Source organism: Neofelis nebulosa, chromosome 12 (genome assembly GCF_028018385.1).
Source record: "Neofelis nebulosa isolate mNeoNeb1 chromosome 12, mNeoNeb1.pri, whole genome shotgun sequence".
Lineage (NCBI taxonomy): Eukaryota > Metazoa > Chordata > Mammalia > Carnivora > Felidae > Neofelis > Neofelis nebulosa.
Window position 1 is genome coordinate 13,155,769 of NC_080793.1, and position 22,116 is coordinate 13,177,884.

The 22,116-nt window shown below is 38.7% G+C and overlaps 1 protein-coding gene, 1 non-coding gene and 1 pseudogene across 2 annotated transcripts; 1 reads left to right on the forward strand and 2 right to left on the reverse strand.

Annotated features, from left to right (window-relative positions):
- Positions 1 to 268: 268 nt before the first annotated feature.
- LOC131490963 (olfactory receptor 1J2-like) lies at positions 269 to 1,183 on the reverse strand (annotated as a pseudogene).
- Positions 1,184 to 5,941: 4,758 nt separating this feature from the next.
- On the reverse strand, positions 5,942 to 21,246 carry LOC131491385 (olfactory receptor 1J4-like). The gene is given in 5 exon segments (XM_058694242.1): positions 5,942 to 6,884; positions 20,759 to 20,924; positions 20,927 to 21,089; positions 21,092 to 21,123; positions 21,126 to 21,246. Coding segments are annotated over 5 exon segments (1,425 nt in total).
- On the forward strand, positions 8,895 to 8,969 carry TRNAK-CUU (transfer RNA lysine (anticodon CUU)). The gene has a single exon. It is a non-coding gene; the product is annotated as a tRNA-Lys (tRNA).
- Positions 21,247 to 22,116: the final 870 nt, after the last annotated feature.

Genomic DNA, 22,116 nt, shown 5'->3' on the forward strand with positions numbered 1-22,116 from the left:
CCTAAAGAGGTATAAAATAAAGTAAACAGAAGTTTGGTTCACAGAATGCAGATGGTTACAGCAACTATCACTTGATGTGTCTGGCCTGGAGGTTAAATTAACTCATTGGGTTTAGGGAGAACAAACAGGAAGAACCGTAAAAGCCCGTAACCTGGAAACAGGGAAGTGGAGAGGGTGCCAGCAACAAGGGTGGTCCTCTGCACAGTATTCCGAGGAAGAATCTCTGACAGTGCCATTTGGTGAACTAAGAACTGAGGTAAGGTGATTGTCACTTGGAGAAAAAGATCTCCCTCTTAAAAAGTCCCCCCAGAGTCCCTTTCATGTCCCTGTTCCTCAGGCTGTAGATGAAGGGGTTCAGCATTGGGGTGACCACAGTGTACATCACTGAAGCAATTATGTCTTTCTCAATGGAGTTGTTTGATCATAGGAAACATGCACAGAGCCATAATTGTCCTGCAAAATAGAAATACCACAGAGAGGTGGGAGCCACAAGTGCACAAGGCTTTACAGATCCCCTTGGTAAACCTGAGGGAACTCTTAGGATGAAGACTCCAATGCAGACATAACAGACCAGGATGCCAGTCAGTGTTATGATGATTTCCAGCAACCCCCACTGGGAAGTGAACATAACCAACCCATTGATGGAGGTGTCAGAGCGGGACAACTTGAGCAGAGCAGCAAGATCATGAAAGAAATGAGGGATAGTGAGATTGTGGGATAATGCACTGCTACATGAGAGTAACCAGGACACAATCACTAATGAGACATACAGGTTTTCTCATATGATGGTGGTGTAGTATAGATGGCAATGGCCACATACCTGTCATATGCCATCACTCCGGGGAGATTACCAATACAACCAAAAAAAATATGAAAAGAAAGACATCTGTGTTACATACCCTGAATAAGGGATGGGTTGATCTCAAGTATGCATATTTATCAATATTTCAGGGATGGTGTCAGATGAAAAGGAGACATCCGTGAGGGCCAAGTGGCTGAGGAAGAAGTACATGAGAATGTAGAGGTGAGAGTCCAGGCTGACGAGCAGGATGAGAAGCAGGATCCCCAGCCCTATGGTCAGGCACAAGCCCAGGAACAGGGTGAAGAACACATCCTGTTGCTCCAGCCTTATTGGGGAGCCCAGGAGGAAGAACATGCTGCTCTTGTTCTCCCTCTACATGCTGCTTTTCTGTCTACTGGGAGTAAGGGGATAGGGAAATGTCAGAGACTTTGGAAGTTGACAATGGCCACCATTATCATTTCTTATTTTCTCCTGAAAAAAATAATAAATGCATGAATTTCTATCATTCCCTAGTGTTGCCAAAGCATCAACACCCTCAATGCCCAACATGATTCCTTTCAGTGAAAACCACAGCAAAATTATTCTTATTTATTTTTAACCTACCATGTTCCTAGCATTGTGCTACTAATTGGAGATACAAGAGTAAATAGGACACACAGGGCATCTTCCTCCAGGATACTGACCCTCCAGAGCATGCCTGACAGAATACAGACTTAAGGTATGGATCTACAGCCAGATTGCTCTATCAGTGGAATATTATTGAGCCATAAAAAAGAATGAAATCTTGCCATTTGCAGTGACATGGATGGAGCTAGAGAGTATAATGCTAAATGAAATAAGTCAGACAGAGGAAGACAAATACCATATGATTTCACTCATATGTAGAATTTAAGAAACAAAACAAAAAAGCAAAGGAAAAAATGAGAGCGAGTCAAAGCAAGAAACAGATTTTTAATTATAAAAAACAATCTGATGGTTACAAGAGGAGAGGTGAGTGGGGAGATGGGTTAAATATGGGATGGAAATTAATGAGTGCACTTGTTGTGATGAACACCAGGTGTTGTATAGAAGTTTTGAATCACTATATCGTACACCTGAAACTAATATTAGAATTAAACTGGAATTTATTTTTATTTTTTAAAATATGAGTTATTGTCAAATTGGTTAACATACAGTGTGTAAAGTGTGCTCTTGGTTTTTGGGGTAGATTCCCATGGTTCATCACTTACATACAACACCCAATGCTCATCCCAGCAAGTGCCCCCCTCAAGGCCCATCACCCATTTTCCCCTTTCCCCCACCCTCCCATCAACCCTCAATTTGTTCTCTGCATTTAGGAGTCTCTTATGGTTTGCCTCCCATAACCCTCAGTTCTCTGTATTTAGGAGTCTCTTATGGTTTGCCTCCTGCCCTGTTTGTAACTATTTTTTTTTTAACTTTAAAAATGGGCAAACTGTGGCCCAAACTGCAGCTGCTGCTGCAGCAGAATGGCCCTGAACAAAGGCAGCAGCGGGCTTATATGGATTTTAGCAAGTCAGAATACATCATTATTTGGTTAACCAATTACAATTTACAGCATTTCATGGTAGCCAATTATATTGTGACACACAGACGTTAGTTTTAGCGGGAACCTATAAATTTTAAAGGTCTTTGTCCTAAGAGGGTTTAAAATGACCAATCATAGTTAGACAACTGAGATGCTGTAGGGCTTTGAGTACATGACTTTTTACATGTTGGTCTTGCCTAGGCCAGATCTTGGTAGAGGGGGTGGGGGAGCGTTTTGCATCCTAAGTTATCTATTTAGTAAGCAGGCGAGGTCACAGAAGTGAGATAAGGCGGTTAGTAATTACTGATAACCCTAATTAATTACAATTAATAAGGAAAATACAAATTAAACTGCAATGAGATAGCACTACACACCTATTAGAATGTCTAAAACTAGAAGGACTGCTGCTATCCAATGTCGTTGAAGATATGAAGGAACTGTAACTCTCATACACGGCTGGTGGCAGTGTAAAATGGTGCTACCCTTTGAAAAACAGTTTACAAGTTCTTTAAAAGTTAAATATATAGCTAGCATATTGCTAGGTATTTGCCCAAAGGAAAAAGAAAATGTAGATGTCCATACAAAGACTTATACAAGAATGTTCATAACGGTTTTATTTAATAGCCAAAAACTGGAACCAGTCCAAACATCCATCAACAGGTAAATGGACAGAAGGGTTGTGGGATATCCTTATAATGGAATACTACTTAGCAATAAAAAGAATGAACTATTGATAAAAATTTACATGGGTGAATCTCAAAATGCTTATGCTGAGTGAAAGAGGACAGCAGCAAAAAAAAAAAAAAAAAAAAAAAACATACTGGCTGATTCCATTTAGATAAACTTCTTGAAGATGGGAACTAATCAATGTGGAAAAAAAAAAAAAAAGATCAGTAGTTCCCCCTGGGGACAGATGGGAGAAACAAAGAGGGGCAGGAGGGTAAGCCTGAGGAAACTTCATTATCTTGATGGTTTATCTTTGATAGTTTCATAGATGTATACCTATGTCAAAAGGATCTTGCCATTCCTCTATTGAATAGCATCCAGTGGATTCCCAAATCACTCACACTAAAGATGAAACTCTACTACGATGCTTAATTTTATGTGTCAGCTTGGCTAGGCTACAGTAACCAGGTATTTAGACAAACACTATTCTAGATGTTTCTATGAGGGCATTTTTAAGTGAGATGAACATTTTTTAAAATTTAAATTCAAGATAGTTAACATATAGTGTAGTACTGGTTTCAGGAGTAGGATTTAGTGATTCATTAATTACATATAACACCCAGTGTTTATCCCAACAATTGCCCTCGTTACCTCGTTAATACCATTTACATGGCATTAATGCCTTCGGTCACCCATTTAGCCCATCCCCCCCCCCCCTCCAGCAACCATCAATTGTTCTCTGAATTTTTAAGAGTCTCTTTTGGTTTGCCTCCCTCTCAATCATTTAATTTTTATCAGCAGGTTTTGAGTAGATTGCCCTCCATACTGCAGATGGGCCTTATCCAATCTGTAGGGCATAAGACTGCCTTCCCCCAAAGAAGAAGCAATTTTGCCAGAAAACTGCCTTTGGGTTCAAACTGAAACATTTCTCTGGATTTCCAGCCTGTCACCCTGCTGATTTGGGACTTACCAGCCTCCATAATCACATGAGCTAATTCCTTAAAATCTCCCCCCATGCGCCTCTCTCCCACAAACGTACACAAACCCTCTTGGTTCTATTTTTCTGGAGAATTTTGACTAATACGCTTACTATGACCTGAGGTGCCTTACAAATGTGGTTCCTTGATATCTTTAACGTATCGTCTACCACCCACCCCCCACTCATCCCTGTATAGCTACAGAGGCCCATTTAATGTTCCTGGAATAGGCCTGATACCATCTTACCCCAGGGTATTTCTAGTTGCTGATCTTCATGCTTGGGATGCTTTTTCCTCAGAAATACCCATGGCTCACTTACCTGTCCTCACTAATGTCTTAGTTTAAATGTTACCTTTCCAGTGACCATTAAATTATAAAGCACCACCCCCCACCAGAACTCTCATTTCCCCCTCCTTTTTTTTTATGAGTATAGTTGAATACAATATTACATTAATTTCAGTTGTACAACATAATGATTCAACAAGTTTACACATTGTTATGGTTACTATAAATATAGCTACCATCTGTCCTGATACATTGTTATTACAATGCCATTGACTATATTCCTTATGCTCTGCCTTTTATTCCCATGACTTACTCATTCCATATCTGGAGGGCTGATTCTCCCACTCCCCTTCACCCATTTTGCTCACTACTGACCCCCCCTTCCCTCTAGCGATCATCAGTTTGTTCTCTGTGTTTATAGGTCTGATTCTGGTTTTTGTTAGTTTATTCATTTCTTTTTTGTTTTTAGATCCCACTTATAAGTTAAATCATATTGTTCCCCACTTTAATGCTTCCTTTACCTACAGCAGTTTTTACCTACAAACAAAACTTAAAATTTATGCATTTAATTCAGACACAAAAACTCATCTCCCACAGAGCTTACATTCTAGTAAAGAAACAATGACAATAAAGGAAATAAGTAAAGCTCATGGTGTGTTAGAAGGTTGAAAACTGCTATGGAAAAAAAAGGAGCATGATGAGTGGGGTCAGGAATGCTGGAATGTAAATTCTGCATGGCAATCGATTTGCAGGTCTTTCTGTTTTTTAACTTGCACACCCAGAGCTTGGAAAATTGCCTAGCATATAGTAGTCATGGTAAATATTTTTGTGTGCATGAGTTATGAATTCACACATTTATCTTTTCCTTCTCAGAAGTAGAAGCTCTCTGTTTGGGAATAAGACAACACTTATTTTCCCAGATTAAAATTAATCAGGCAGATAGAGGCTGTTCTCACCACAAAAATCCAACTTAGAGCAGAAAATCATAATCGTTCTAGCATGGAGAAATTTGGTAATTGAATTGACTCCTCTGTGCTCCCCTATTAACTTCTTGTCACAGGCACAATCAAATTAAAGTTCATTTAAGTTTTTTTTTTTTTTCAACGTTTTTTATTTATTTTTGGGACAGAGAGAGACAGAGCATGAACGGGGGAGGAGCAGAGAGAGAGGGAGACACAGAATCGGAAACAGGCTCCAGGCTCCGAGCCATCAGCCCAGAGCCTGACGCGGGGCTCGAACTCACAGACCGCGAGATCGTGACCTGGCTGAAGTCGGACGCTTAACCGACTGCGCCACCCAGGCGCCCCAAGTTCATTTAAGTTTTAACAAACCATCAAAATCACTTTATTATCTAGCTACTGCATTTAGAAGGTAAGCATTCTGGACTTTCTAAAATTAAACATTAGAAACTTGACTGAATATTTGTAGACAAGAAACAAGAAATAAGGAGCTTGTTTATATCTCATTTACTTCAACAAATAGAAACTGTGGGTTATAATTAAAAGCTAGGTATGACCAAAGTGAAAGGGGTCAGGTCCTATAACGTAACTGTCCATTTAAAGAGTAGTTGGGAAAATGCAAGAGACATGGATAGTCAACAAACAATTTTGCAAGAAGTCATCTCTAACAAGGTCAGTGGGTAAAGTAATACAATTAGGTGATTCTCACTTGGTGAAAACAATGTTGTTTCTGAAAAGAATCTCCAGAGCCAATTTCATGTCTCTGTTCCTTAGGCTGTAGATGAAGGGGTTCAACATGGGGGTGACCACTGTATACATCAGTGAGGCAATCATGTCATTGTCATTGGAGTTGCTCGATGCGGGAGAAAAGTACAGTGCCATAATTGTTCCATAGAATAGAGACACTACAGATAGGTGGGAGCCACAGGTGGACGAGGCTTTGCAGATACCTTTGGTAGTGGGCACCTTCAGAATAGAAGCCCCAATGCGTCCATAAGAGACCAGGATGCCAGTCAACGGGAAAATGACAACTGCAGCCCCTGCAGTAAATATGACCAGCTCATTAAGAGAGGTGTTTGAACAGGACAGCCTGAGTAGGATGGGGAGGCTACAGAAAAAGTGGGGGATGATGTTGTCAGCACAGAAGGACACCTGGGTCAGGAGGAGGGTGTGTAAGAGGGCACTGCCACAGGAGAGAATCCAGGAGCCAGCCACCAGCAGCACACACAGATCCTCCTTCATGATGGTGGTGTAGTATAGAGGATGACAGATGGCTACATACCTGTCATATGCCATCACTGCAAGAAGGAGATTATCAACACAACCGAAAAGTATATAAAAATACATCTGTGAAATACATCCTGGATAGGAGATTGATAGGTGCTCAGTCTGCATGTTCATCAGCATCTTTGGGACAGTGACAGAAGAGAAAGAGACATCAGTGAAGGCCAAGTGGCTGAGGAAGAAGTACATGGGGGTGTGGAGGCGGGAGTCCAGCCTGATGAGCAGGATGATGAGCAGGTTCCCCAGCACCGTGATCAGGTACATGCCCAGGAACAGGGCGAAGAACACGGCCTGCTGCTCTGGCCAGATGGGGAGCCCCAGGAGGAGGAACTCAGACACGCTGCTATGGTTCTCCCTCCTCATGCTGCTTTCTCTCCTCTAGGAATAAAGAGAAATGGGAAATGACAGTACTTAGAAATACTATGCATAGCAATTACTGTATAGTCACATATTTTCTCCAAGTGACTGTCAGCATTCAGGCAAATATTGCCTTGCAATTCACATATGGATGCCTCGTCCAGTCTCGTGAGAGGGATGCAATGAGATTTGTGTGAACCTTGACAGTCACTTGGAGAAAGTATGTGACACCAAACTCTTCAGTCAAAATCAGGAACAACTCATTCTTTTTTGATTTTGTTTTTTACACATGTGGAGACACTGTGATAGGCACTAGGAAGAAAGTAATGAATAAATCCCTTCCTCTGGGGAGCCCACATTCGAGTAAGCAGCCTCACAGCACTGATGAAGAGCATAGCTCTGCAGCCAGACTGCTTATGAGCTTGCATCTGGTTCTTGCTTATCCTGATTGTTGCTTGCCTTCTCTGTCTCTCTGTCTCTGTCTCTATCTTTGTCTCTCTGTCTGTCACATACACACATACACATGCTTGCCACTTAAGCATTGAGAAGATTAAAGAAACATACCATGTACAAAATAAGCCCTCAATACACAAACTCACTTCACACCATTATAATGACTATCATCACAAAGAAAGGGAAGGGAAGGGAAGGGAAGGGAAGGGAAGGGAAGGGAAGGGAAGGGAAGGGAAGGGAAGGGAAGGGAAAGAAAAGAAAAGAAAAGAAAAGAAAAGAAAAGAAAAGAAAAGAAAAGAAAAGAAAAGAAAAGAAAAGAAAAGAAAAGAAAAGAAAAGAAAAGAAAAGAAAAGAAAAGAAAAGAAAAGAAAAGAAAAGAAAAAGAAAAGAAAAGAAAAAAGAAAAGAAAAGAAAAGAGAAAAATGGAGGGATGGAGGGAGGAAGGAAGGAAGGAAGCAAGGAAGGAAGGAAATTAGTGTTGATGAGGATGTGGAGAAATTGGAACACTTGTGTATTGCTGGTACATGTAAAATGGTGCAGTTATTATGAAAAACACTATGGCAGTTCCTAAAAAAATTAAGCACAGAATTATCATAAATCCAGAAGTTCCACTTCTGGGTATATATCCAAAACAATTGAAATAAGGTTCTTAAATATTTGTACACCCATGTTCAAAGCAGCAGTATTCATTTTTTATGAATATAATTTATTCTCAAATTGGCTTACATACAACACCCAGTGCTCATCCCAATAAGTGCCCTCCTCAATGCCCATCACCAATTTTCCCCTCTCCCCCATCCCCCCATCCACCCTCAATTTGTTCTCTGTATTTAAGAGCTTCTTGTGGTTTTTTTGGCCTCCCTCCCTCTCTGTTTGTAACTATTTTTTCCACTTCCCTTCCCCCATGGCCTTCTGTTAAGTTTCTCAAGATCCACATATGAGTGAAAACAAATGACATCTGTCCTTCTCTGACTGACTTATTTCACTCAGCATAATACCTTCCAGTTTCATCCACATTGCTGCAAATGGCATGATTTCATTCTTTCTCAAAACAGCATTATTCATGACAGCCAAAGATGGAAACAACCTGTGTCCATTGACAAATAAATGGATAAACACAATGTGGTATATACATACAATGGAATGGAAGGAAGGAAATCCTGACTCCTGCTACAACCTGGATGAACCTTGACATTATGCTGACTAAAATAAGTCAGTCACCAAAGTATAAATACTGTATGATTCCACTTACATGAGATCCTAGAATGGTCAAATTCATAGAGACAAAAAGTAGAATGGTGGTGGTCAGCAGTTAGGGAGAAGAGAAATGAGAAATTATTGTTCAGTGTATACAGTTTCAGTTTGAGAAGATAAAAAAGTTCTGGAAGTAGATGGTGGTGATGTTGTAAACGTACATAATGCCACAGAACTGCACACTTAAAAAATTACTTACATGGTAAATTTTATGTTATGCATATTTCACCAAAATAAAAAAAAACCTTTAAGTTGGAAAATATATCAGCAAGAGTTAATAAATTATTGACTAAAGATAATAGTCAGGGGTGTCTTGCTGGCTCAGTTGGTAGAGAGCATGAGACTCTTGATCTCGAGGTCGTGAGTTCAAACCCCACGTTAGGTGTAGAGATTACTTAAAAATAAAATCTTTTATGAATGAATGAATGAATGAATGAATGAAGGGTGACCAAAAAATAAATAAACTCACTGTTTTGGCAGGATGAGTGACCAAGACCACAGGTCAGGAATTCAAGATAACGGAGGTATGAATAGGCCATCAAGCAAAATCAAATAGCTTACTGAAAATGTGTTTACTTCTGTGGTCTCTCTCATACATTCAGGGAAACAGTGAAGGCCCAGACCATGGCCCCTGAAGATTACTTCATCCGCAGCAATTGACTCACCGCATTTTAAATAAATTTTCCAATAAATAACTTCTTCATGTCTGCCATCATCTCTCTCCCCTTTTATCTCCAGTACTTCAAAATGGCTGAGTTCTTTTCTTTTTAAGTTTATTTATTTATTTTGGGAGAGAGAGAACCAGCAGGGAGGGGTAAAGAGAGAGGAGGACAGAGGATATGAAGTAGGCTCTGTGCTGACAGTAGAGAGCCCAATGCATAGCTCGATGATCACGACCTGAGCCAAAGTTGGATGCTTAACCAACTGAGCCACCCAGGTGCCCCCAAAATGGCTAAGTTCTAAGCACACATGCAATGTGAGTGACATGAGAATTTGCCCAATGGTGTGGCCAGAGAATCAAGATATTACAGATGGTATTGGACTGAGGAGTTATATCAGAATTCATAGTCATCTGAGTAACTAGACAAGGTTCCAGAATTAACTACACCATGTTCCCCAAAGTGGAAATTTGGAAATTACTGAAGGTCAATGAAGAAAATTGGGGGCCCTGGAGAAGTTCAGTAGTCTTCAAACCACATGGACAAATTGCCACCAACTTAGCATAAAGAGGACTTTGCTTAGAGCTTCCTGTTTATGTCTAGGGCTGAGACAAGAGGAGACAAGACAAGAGGGCTGAGACAAGACTCTGGGGCTGTTTCCCTAAGTCGAGTGCATACACATATTGCTATGTCCCGCACATATGTGAGTGTGTTAGACACAAAAACAGACACACAGAGTAACACAGAAACAAACCCAAGGTCCTATGCTTTGGCTCTCTCTGACCTATACTCATCTCTAGTTCAAAAGTGTAGAAGTTTGCATGGATTCATACTAACTTACATTCCTCCTTAAGATGAAATATTTTGTCACACACAACTTTAAAAAACATGCAGAAGGAACCCTTCTATGTTGTTTGGGGGCTGTAAAATGCTCAGCTGCTATGGAAAACAGAATGGAGTTTCCCTAAAACATTAAAAATAGAATTGCAACATGATCTTGCTATCTCACTTGTGGGCATATACCAGAAAGGACTGAAATCAGGATCTCAAAGATATATCTGCACTTCCATGTTTACTGCAGTCCTATTCACAATAATTAAGTTATAGAAACAACCAAATGAGAAGAATGGGTAGAGAAAATGTGGTATAAACATACAATGGAATATTATTCTGCCTTAAATACGAAGGAAATCCTTCTATCTGTGACAACATGGATGAACCTGGAGGACATTATACTAAATGAAATAAGCCAGTTACAGAAGGACAAATATTGCATGATTTCACTTTTATGAGGTATCTAAAAGGGTCAAACTCGTAGAAACAGGGAATAAACAGTAGTTACCAAGGGGAGGGGGAGAAAGGTAGAGCTGTTATTGATATAAAGTTTTCGTTATTAAAGATGAATTAGTTCTAGAGGCCTGGTATACAGCATAGTGCCTGCAGTCCACAGTACTTTATTGTGCACTTCAAAATTCATGAAAAGAGTAGATCTCATTTTAAGCTATTTTAACCTCAAAAAAAGAGGGGGCACAAGGAAATTTTGGGATGTGATGGATATGTCTATTGCCTTGATTGTGGTGATAGCTTCAAATGTATATGCATAGGTCCAAACTCATTAAATTGTATACATTAACTTTATACAGATTTTTGTATCAGTTACACCTCAATAAAGCTGTTTAAAAAAATCATGCACTCAGCATAATACCTTCCAAGTCCATCCACGTTGCTGCAAATGGCAGGATTTCATTCTCATTGCCCAGTAGTATTCCATTGTACATATAAAGCACATTTTCTTTATCCATTCATCATTTGATGGACATTTAGGCTCTTTCCATAATTTGGCTATTGTTGAAAACACTGCTATAAACATTGTGGTACATGTGCCCTTATGCATCAGCACTCCTGTATCCTTCGGGTAAATTCCTAGTAATGCTATTGTTGGGTCGTAAGGTAGTTCTATTTTTTGAGGAACCGCCACACTGTTTTCCAGAACGGCTGCACCAGTTTGCATTCCCACCAACAGTGCAAGAGGGTTGGTATTATGCTGAGTGAAAGAAGTCACTCAGAGAAGGACAAATAGCATATGTTTTAACTCATATGTGGATCTTGAGAAACTTAACAGAAGACCATGGGGGAAGGGAAGGAGAAGAAATAGTTACAAACTGAGAGGGAGGGAGGCAAACCACAAGAGACTCTTAAATACAGAAAACAAACTGAGGGTGGATGGGGGGGGTGGTGGGGAGAGGGGAAAATGGGTGATGGCCATTGAAGACGGCACTTGTTGGGATGAGCACTGGGTGTTACAGGTAAGCCAATTTGACAGTAAATTATATTTTTTAAAAAATTATACAAACACCACATCCAGTCATCCAGGGAACTCACAAACCACACACGCACACACATGCACACACACAAACACACACAAGCACACATGCACACATTAGCAAAAGATTTCCAGCCCTCCACGGTCTACTATTAGCACTATACATTAGGACTTTCTACCATGGTAGAAATGCTCTGTATCTACATTGTCCACTATAGCAGCACTAGCCCCATGTGACTGAAGACTTGAAATAGAGCTACTGAAACTGAGGAACTAAAATTGTAATTTCAGTTAATTTTAATTAAATTTAACTTTATGACCACATGTGGCTAGCAGTATCATAGAGGTCAGTGTGAAAGTCACTTAGCCTCTAAAAACACAAGCAATGTAAACACCCATTTTCTCTTTCTGTCTCTAGTCCTCACATACACACACATTTCTAGGCCAAGTGATGGTTCCTCACCTTCCTCCAGTGGATGCCAATTCTTGCTGGTCCAGGCTGTTACCTGAATACACTTCTCTTATGGCCTAATAGTCTTTAACACCTTTCATTCCTGTTCACAAGCACTGGAATAACGAGCAGGAAGATTCACATTTACCAACAAGAAAAAGACCCAGGGGAACACAACCCCAACCTTCTGTTAGAGAAGAAGCCAACAGAACTAATTGTGCAATTTCTTGCCTCCCTCTAGAGATGCCTCCTCTCTTATGGCCTAATGGTCTTTAACACCTTTCATTCCTGTTCACAAGCACTGGAATAACGAGCAGGAAGATTCACATTTACCAACAAGAAAAAGACCCAGGGGAACACAACCCCAACCTTCTGTTAGAGAAGAAGCCAACAGAACTAATTGTGCAATTTCTTGCCTCCCTCTTGAGATGGATTCTATGCAGGGACAAAAGGGTCCCAGAAGAAAGTGTCCCTAAAATCAGTGACACATCAGCCTCCCCTCTGCCTGGTCATGAGAAGGTGGAGGGGCCACGAACACCCTTGACCTCTGAAGAATCCATCAATGGAATCTGTCTCTCCATACATCACAAAAAGGCACAGATAGAGTAGTACTAGCCTTTGTAGACTCCCAAACCACTAACCCCAAACTGCATTAAAGCACATATTCCACTGCCACCATTCATTCCATTCTTAGAGAACTGCAAGAGAGCCACAAAAGCCAAAGCAAACTTGAGAAAAATGAACAATGTGGGAGGCATCACACTTCCTGACTTTATAATACAGACCTATAGTAATCAACAATATATGTTACTGGCATAAAACCGTGTAGACCATGGAACAGAATAGAGCCCAGACATAAACCCATGCATATGCCATCAACTAATCCTTGACAAGGGAGCCAAGTGTATACACAATAAGTAAAGGATAGTCTCTTCAATAAGTGGTGTCAAGAAACTGGATATCCACATGCAAAAGAATGAAAATGGATCCTAATGATGTAAAAATATCTGTCTGTGACATTCAGCCCCAGGAGCCAAAAATGTCCACCACCTCCAGTAGCAGCAGCACCACCACCCAGGAGCACATCTCACAGCACAGCTGTGTTCAGTGCACATCTCATGGGAGTTCATGGCCTTGTTCAAGTGCAGGGCCTTCCTGCACTGGTACACGAGGGAAGGCATGGATGAGATGAAGCTCACTTAGGCCAAGAGCAGCATGAATGACCTGGTGTCTGAGTACCAGCAATACCAGGATTCCAGGGTCAAGGAAGAGGGTGTTGGAGTAGGAGGTAGAGGAGAAGGTGGCCTAGAACTGTCTGGTACCCGGTTCAGGATTAAAGCCATGTGAACTCTTTATTCACTCACAACCTGTTCTCTGAATGCTACCTCTCACTGTGTCTGCACTGCTCTTCTTCCTGTTCTTCTTCCCGTCTTGACAGCACATGCACTACAGCATGGGATATTTGTGTATGAAGTTTTCTATCTATTCTAAGTGGAGACTGGACCCTCATCATACACATAATTTTCAAATATTTTCTCCTAATCTGTATCTTTCTTTTCAGTTCCTTCCTTCCTTCCTTCCTTCCTTCCTTCCTTCCTTCCTTCCTTCCTTCCTTCCTTCCTTTCTTCGAGAGAAAGAGAGAGAGAGCACGTGCAAGAGCAGGGCAGTCACACAGAGAGAGGGAATCTCAAGCAGGCTCCACGCTGTCAGCACAGAGCCTGATGTGGGGCTCGAACTCACTAACCGTGAGATCGTGACCTGAGCAGAAATCAAGAGTCAGATGCTTAACTGATTGAGCCACCCAGGCACCCCTTTGTTTTCATTGTCTTAATGGTTTGTCTCTTGGAGCAGAAGTTTTGAACTTTGATGAAGTCCAATTTCTAATTTTTTTCTTTTATGAATCATTAAGCAATCTTTGCCTAACCCAAGGAAACACATAGTTTCTCTTATTTTTTTCTAAAACCCTTATAGTTCTTATATTTCAGTATGTGACCCAATTTGAGTTAAGTTTTTTTTGTGTATGGTATTAAGTAAGGGTCTAAGTTGAGGGTTTTGCATGGGGATATCCATGTTGCCTAGCACTATGTGTTGAAAAGATTATCCTTTCCCCATTGAATTGCCTTCACACCTGTGTCAAAAACCAGTTGACCACAAAAATAAGGCTTATTCCTTAATGAGGTTTATTTCTGGGCCCTCAATTCTGTTTCATTGTTCTATATGTCTATTATTATGTCAGTGCTACACTTTCTTGATGATTGAAGCTTTACAGTAAGTTTTTAAATCAGGGAGTGAAATGCCTCCCACTTTGTTCTCCTTTAAGTTAACTAACAACCTTTATAGTTATAAATATCACCTCTAATTCCTCTGACTAGATCTTCCAGTACTATGTTAAATAGAAGTGGCAAGAGTGGGCATCCCAGTCTTGTTACTGATCTTAGAAGAAAAGCTTTCAGCTTTTCACTATTAAATATAATATTGGTTGTGGGCTTATCCTATATAAACTTTATCATGTTGAAGTAAATTCCTTCTACGCCTAGTTTTTTGAGAGTTTTTTTCATAAAAGTGTGTTGAATTTTGTCAAATCCTTTTTCTTCAACTATTGAGATGATATGTGTTTTTTCTTCTTTACTTTGTTAATGTGGTATATTCCATTAATTGATTTGATATGTTGAACCATCTTTGCATCCCAGGGATAAATCCCACTTGGTCATGGTGTATGATACCTTTAATGTGCTTTTGAATTTGGTCTGCTAGTATTTTGTTCAGGACTTTTGCATTTATGTTCATTAAGATATTGGCTTTATTTTTTTATTTTAATACCAGTATAGCTAATATACAGTATTACATTAGTTTCAGGTGTACAATATACTGATTTAACAGTTCCGTATATCACCCAGTGTTCATCACAACAAGTGTTCTCCTTAATCCCCATCACCTATTTCACCAATTCTTTTTTTTAAATTTTTTTTTTTTCAACTTTTTTTTTTATTTATTTTGGGACAGAGAGAGACAGAGCATGAACGGGGGAGGGGCAGAGAGAGAGGGAGACACAGAATCGGAAACAGGCTCCAGGCTCCGAGCCATCAGCCCAGAGCCCGACGCGGGGCTCGAACTCACGGACCGCGAGATCGTGACCTGGCTGAAGTCGGACGCTTAACCGACTGCGCCACCCAGGCGCCCCTCACCAATTCTTTACCTATCTCCTCTCTGTTAACCATCAGTTTGTTCTCTGTAGTTAAGACTCTCTTTCTTGGTCTCTCTCTCTCTCTCTCTCTCTCTCTCTCTCTCTCTCTCTCTTCTCCCCTTTGCTCATTTGTTTGGTTTCTTAAATTCCACATATGAGTGAAATAATGTGGTATTTGTCTTTCTGTAACTAATTTATTTCCTTAGAATTATACTCTCTAGCTCCATCCATGTCACTGCAAATGACAAGATTTCATTTTTTTTTTATGGCTGAACAATATTCCTCTGTGTGTGTGTGTGTGTGTGTGTGTGTGTGTTCTCTTTTTTATCCACTTATCTATCAGTGGACACTTGGGCTCTTTCCATAATGTGGCTTTTGTAAATAATGCTGCTCTAAACATAGGAGTGTCTGTACCCCCTTTGAATTACTGTTTTTCTATTTTTTGGGTAGATACCCAGTAGTGCTATTACTGGGTCATAGGAGAGTTCTATTTTTAACTTTTTAAGGAAACCGCATACTGTTTTTTACAGTGGCTGCACCAGGTTGCATTCCCACCAGCAGTGCAAGAGGGTTGCTTTTTCTCCACATCCTCATCAACACTTGTTTCTTGTGTTTTTGATTTTAGCCATTCTGACTGGTGTGAGATGATATCTCATTGTAGTTTTGATTTGCATTTCCCTGATGATAAGTGATGTTGAGTATCTTTTCATGTGTAGGTTGGCCATCTGATGTCTTCTTTGGAGAAATGTCTATTCATGTCATCTGTCCATTTTTTTTTCCTATTTGTAAATACTGTCTTTCCTTTTTTTTAAAAAATATAGTTTATTGTCAAATTGGCTAATATACAGGGTGTAAAGCATGCTCTTGTTTTTTGGGGTAGATTCCTGTGGTTCGTTGCTTATATAAAACATCCAGTGCTCCTCCCAACAAATGCCCTCCTCAATGCCCATCACCCCTCTCCACCACCCACTATCCATTTTTTAATTGGATTACTTGTTTTTTGGGTGTTGAGTTTGATATGTTCTTACATATTTTGGATACTAACCCTTTATCATATGTGTCATTTGTAAATATCTTCTCCTATTCCACAGTTTGTCTTTTAGCTTTGTTGACTGTTTCTTTCACTGTGCAAAAGATATTGGCTCTTAGTTTTCTTTTCATATGGTGCTTTTGGCTGGCTTTGATACTGGGGTAATATTTGTCTTCTAAAATGAGTTTGGAAGTGTTCTCTCTTAATTTTTTGCAAGATTTTAAGAATACTGGTGCTAATTCTTCTTTAAATATTTGATAAAATTCACCAGTGAAACCATCTGGTTCTGGGCTCTTCTATATTGGGAGGTTTATGATCATTGATTCAATCTCCTTATTTGTTATTGGTCTCTTCAAGGTTTCTATTCTTTTGTCATTCAATGTTGGTAGGCTGTATGTTTCTGGGAATTTATCAATTTCATCCAAGTTACAACTCACTAAACTTATTAAAAATCATTGAGCTGGATTTTATTATATAAAGTTACAAGAACAAAAGATTGTACCAGAAATTTTAACCAGTACATTATGTAGATATAAAGAATAAGGAGTCTAAATATTGAGAGGGTAGAATTCAATTATTGTTCACTGATAATATTATCACTTACCTAAAATACAAAAAACAATATACAAATTATAAGAATAGTGAATTTAGTATAGTTATATATTGACTTTGACATAGAAAAGTCAACTGTATTTCTATATTGTAGAAAAAATTGAATATGAAAGTTAAATGATTGCAAAAGTTTTAAATTACACACAAATATGAAATATCCAGGGAAAGTTTGAATGAAAAATGTGTAATTCCTGTATCTTAAAACTAAAAAATGTCTTGAAAGAAAACAAGAAGATAAAAATAAAAAAGATATATATACATGTTCCCAGATTAGAGAGTCAATATTTTTGAAATGTTAGTTCTCTTTAAGCTATTTTATATTTTGAATACCATCCTAAATAAAAAACCAAGTTTTGTTTTGTTTTTTAATTGTCAAGCAGAATCTAAAATTCAAATGGAAATTCAAGAAAAAAAAGCCAAGATAACTCATATTCAATCATTTGATTCCTTGAATGGAGAAAGGATGGATTTTTTTTTCTCCTCCTCCTATATAGGATATAGCTATATATATATATATATATATATATATATATATATATATATATATACCCAGACTGATATATATCCAGACTGATAACACTATTCTGAATCTCAGGCACTATTTAAAGATGCTCTTAATACAAGGTTCAGTTCATCACAGTGCATTCAATTTTTTTAAAAATTAAAAATGTTTTAATACAAATTATATGTTTTAACTTTTAATTTATGTTCTTAACTATTACTCTCTGACTTTAGCAATATCATTTAACCAAGTTTAATTAGGGCTTGGTTTCCAAATCTGTAAAGTGACAAAATGCACTACACGAGAGACAAGAGTATTTTGTATTCAGTAGATATTCAAGAATTAAAAGAATCTATGCCCCTCAGTACCATACAATTTTCATGGACATGATTTATTGTTTGGAAAATTAGTACTTTCAATTGTAATTTTTACTGTTAAGCAAGACAATAAAATTTGAGCAATGATAAAGATCAAGACAATGTATTATTTTATAATAGTATCTTTTATTTAAATATACTAAAAATATTTTATGAATTTTATACATAGGAATTACTGCTTCTACCTTTGAGATGCAACGTGTGTGTAAATCATTTATCCTGACCTTATCTTTTTACCTCATTTTTGTGTCTAGCTGTAAATATAACTGCTGTACAATAAGTCTTGATTATCTGGGCTGTGATAAGTGAGCTCTAGGACAAAAAATTAAAATTGATTTTCTTGGATAGACTACAGAGAAGTTTGTTATGTTGCAAACTTGATCAACTAAGAAAAGATAGCATTTTTAATAAATTATAATATGTATCTATTGGATATTCATACAGAATACAATTAATTTGGGTCTGTGCCTTGAACCACAGGAATCTGCCCCAAAAACCAAGAGCATACTTTACACACTGTATGTTAGCCAATTTGACAATAAATTATATAATAAATAAATAAATAAATATTCCTAAAAAAAAAAATACACCAAAAGTGAACCCAGACAGACTTTAGATACACATATTAAAAGCAAGAGAAGAATCTTTTTAAGATAAATATTTAGGGGAATATCAAGTTCTTTTGGTGGACAAAAATCTCTTAAATTGGGTATAGATAAAGTTAGCCACATAGGGAAAAAATTTAATACATAGGACTAAGTTAGGATATATAAACTCTGTTCCTCAAAAGACCCATAAAGATTATGAAAAAGCAAGCCACATAACAAAAGAATATATTCTCAATACATATTCCCAGCAAATGGCTTATTTCCAGGAATCCACATATACATGAAGAACTCCTAGAAACCAATAAGAAAAAAACAGACTACCCAATAAAACAGCACCAAGTGACTAAGAACAGACCATTTACAAGAAAGGATACCCAAATTCCTAGTAAGTATGGGCAAAGAAGGTAAAAGTACATGAGTTATCAGACAAATGCAAATTCAGACCACAGCTCATGACTCCTACCAGCCCATAAGAATGTGTACAGTACAGAAGATGGACAGTATAAAAGTTGGTGAGTAAGTATATTACGGGGAGCAGTGGAAACTGAAGCAAGCACTTTGTCTAACTTTTTAAAAATATTATCTGTTGGGCGCCTGGGTGGCGCAGTCGGTTAAGCGTCCGACTTCAGCCAGGTCACGATCTCGCGGTCCGTGAGTTCGAGCCCCGCGTCAGGCTCTGGGCTGATGGCTCGGAGACTGGAGCCTGTTTCCGATTCTGTGTCTCCCTCTCTCTCTCTGCCCCTCCTCTGTTCATGCTCTGTTTCTCTCTGTCCCAAAAATAAATTAAAAAAAAAAAAAAAAACGTTGAAAAAAAAATTATAAAAAAATAAAAATAAAAAAAAAAATAAAAAAAAAATATTATCTGTTAATTGAAGTATACATATATTTTCTTCCAAAAATTCCATCATGAGGTATATACACAAGCCCTGAACTGGGAACTACCCAATGTCAATCAGAACTAGAGTGGATAAATAAATTAAGGAATATAGACACAATTGAAAACAATAAAGCCATGAGAATGAGTTAACCATAACTATAGAGAACAAAACAGAATGGGAACACAAAAGAGTATATACTCTATGCTTTATGTATAAAACAGCCAAAGTGTCCAATCATATATGAAATCAGAATAATGGCAATAAAGTAATATGGTTAAACAGAATGATTTTTTTGAATTCACACATATCTGAGGTTAAGTCTTGGGGGGCAACTGCTTAATTGATATCCCTGGCTTTTAGTTTGACTCTCTGTAAATCTGAAAAATATTGGCACCTTTGTAAGAGAAATGTTCTGAGGAGTAAATAAATATACCTTTAAATGCTTGATTAATGTAATAGCTACTCCCATGTCTTTCAGATATATAGCAGTTTGGTAACTTCTGGATTTCTCACACATGAAATAAGTGAACTTTAATGATACTGTGAAAACTCAGATTATCTGTTGATATAGGAGTGCCTGGGTGACTCAGATGGTTAAGCATCTGACTTTGGCTCAGGTCATGATCTTGCAGTTCACAAGTTTGAGCCCCGTGTCAGGCTCTGTGCTGACAGCTCAGAGCCAGGAGCCTGCCTCAGGTTATGTGTCTCCTTCTCCCTCTGCCCCTCCCCCACTCTGTCTCTCAAAAATAAACAAATACTTTTAAAAAATTAAAAATATGTGTTGATATCAATACCAGCTAGGGTTATAAAGGAAAAAATGAGGATTTTAAAACTTCCTAAAGCCCAGAGAAATGGGTGCCAAAGTTTCACAGTCTTGCAGAGAATTTCATCAGGTTACAGGAGGGCTTGCATTTTCACTGCAGAGCATTAATGCACACAAATCAGATAGCAGGTAAGGAAAAAGAACAATCAGATGAACATAAATATGAGAGGAAGCATAACACGAGACCAAGAAAAGAAGGTTAAGAGTTAAAAGTATTCTTAATAAGAACTGGCCAAACTACAACTTTTTAAAGAGACGTGTTGACAGCCCCCATGAGTACCTCTGACAGCAAGGTTGAACGAACAACACTGAGGTATATCCTTGGCTCTAAAGATTTTCTGAAGAACATGTTTCATGTCCTTATTCTTCGGGCTGTAAATGAAGGGGTTTGGCATGGGGGGACCACCATGTACCTCACAGAAGCAATTATGTTGCCTGATGAAGGGAAAAAGTAGATACCAGCAATTGTCCCATAGTACAAAAACACCACAAAGAGGTAGGAGTCACATATAGACAAGGCTCTGGAGACTTTCTCAAATCATTCTTCAGAATGATGCCTGCCATGTAGACATATGAGCCCAAGACACCACTCAATGGCAGGATGAAGATCAGTCCTCTCTCAGTGAGAATAAGCAGCTTATTGCAGGAGATGTCTGAGCAGGAGGACTTCAGCACAATAGCAAGATCACAAAAGAAGTGGGGGATGACAGCTCCTGCACAGAAGGACAACTGCTCCATGAAGAAGGCGTGCAACAGAGCATGGGTATAAGAGAAAAATGAGGACCTAGCCACTAGGGTGATACAAAGCTCATCCCTCATGATGGTGGTATAATTAAGAGGGTGATAGATGGCCACACACCTGTAATATGCCATCACTGTGAGAAGAAAGCTACAATACAACTAAAATTGATGAAGAAATACATTTGTGAAATGCACCAAGCATAGGGAATGGATTCTTCTGGAATATACATATTTATCAGCATCTTAGGAATGGTGACAGATGAAAAGGAGACATCCATGAGGGCCAAGTGGCTGAGGAAGAAATACATAGGAATATACTTAGGAGGTGAGAGTCCAGCGTGATGAACAGGGTCCCAGAACTGGGGTCAGATACATGCCCAGGAACAGGATGAAAAACACACCCTGTTGCTCCCACCCAATAAGGGAGTGCACGAGAAAGAACTTGGACTTGCTTCTCTGGTTCTCTGCCCTCATAATGCTTTTCTATTTGTTGGGGATGAAGATGTTTTGGGAATCTCAGAAACCTAGAAAGGACTCTCACATCTCAAACTGCAATTTTCTGAGAAAACAATAAATTTTTAACCACACTCATTAATTACTCACACCTGTGGATTCACATATCTTCACTCTGCCGAAATCTGGCTCCAGGAAAACATCTCACCCAAGAGCAGCCAACAAGACTCCATTGCACAGAAGCAAGAGAGTGTATGCTGTTTTATTCATCCATTGTTCCATTGAACATTGAGTCTGTATCTGGACATCTACTAAGGGCTGAGAATGTAGCCATAAACAAGAAAGGCAAAGACCCTGCCCTCTATGAGTGTAGATCTTGATGAGTGTAGAGAGATAACTCACTACACCAAGAGAGAAACAAATCATAATAGTTCACTGTGGCAGAAATGTAGATGATTCTTGGAAAACTGGTAGCAGCTGTTTCTTCTTTAAAGTGACATGAGACTCCAGTGCTGAGGTGGCATTTTTAGGGCATTGTCACTCTCCTCCTGTGAAGCTGGCTTCATGATACCAAACTAGTGATTTTATCCTGATCAGTTGGTTAAGGTGTGTCTTCCAGGTTCTCTACTGTAAAATTACTATTTTAACCTTTGTAATTAATCTGTATCATCTGGATTTTAAATATGTAGTATTTTAAAACCATATAACTATAATTTTTTCTCATTAAAATCTCACCCACTATGTTTAACATCCATTGGTGAATCTTATATGAAAAATTATTGCAAATGTGGTGGCAAAATGATGATTTTCTAATTCTATCATTTCTTTTACCTTTATTTGTTATATAGGAGAAGGAACTTTCTCTTATCCCACATTCATTTGTTTTTTTCA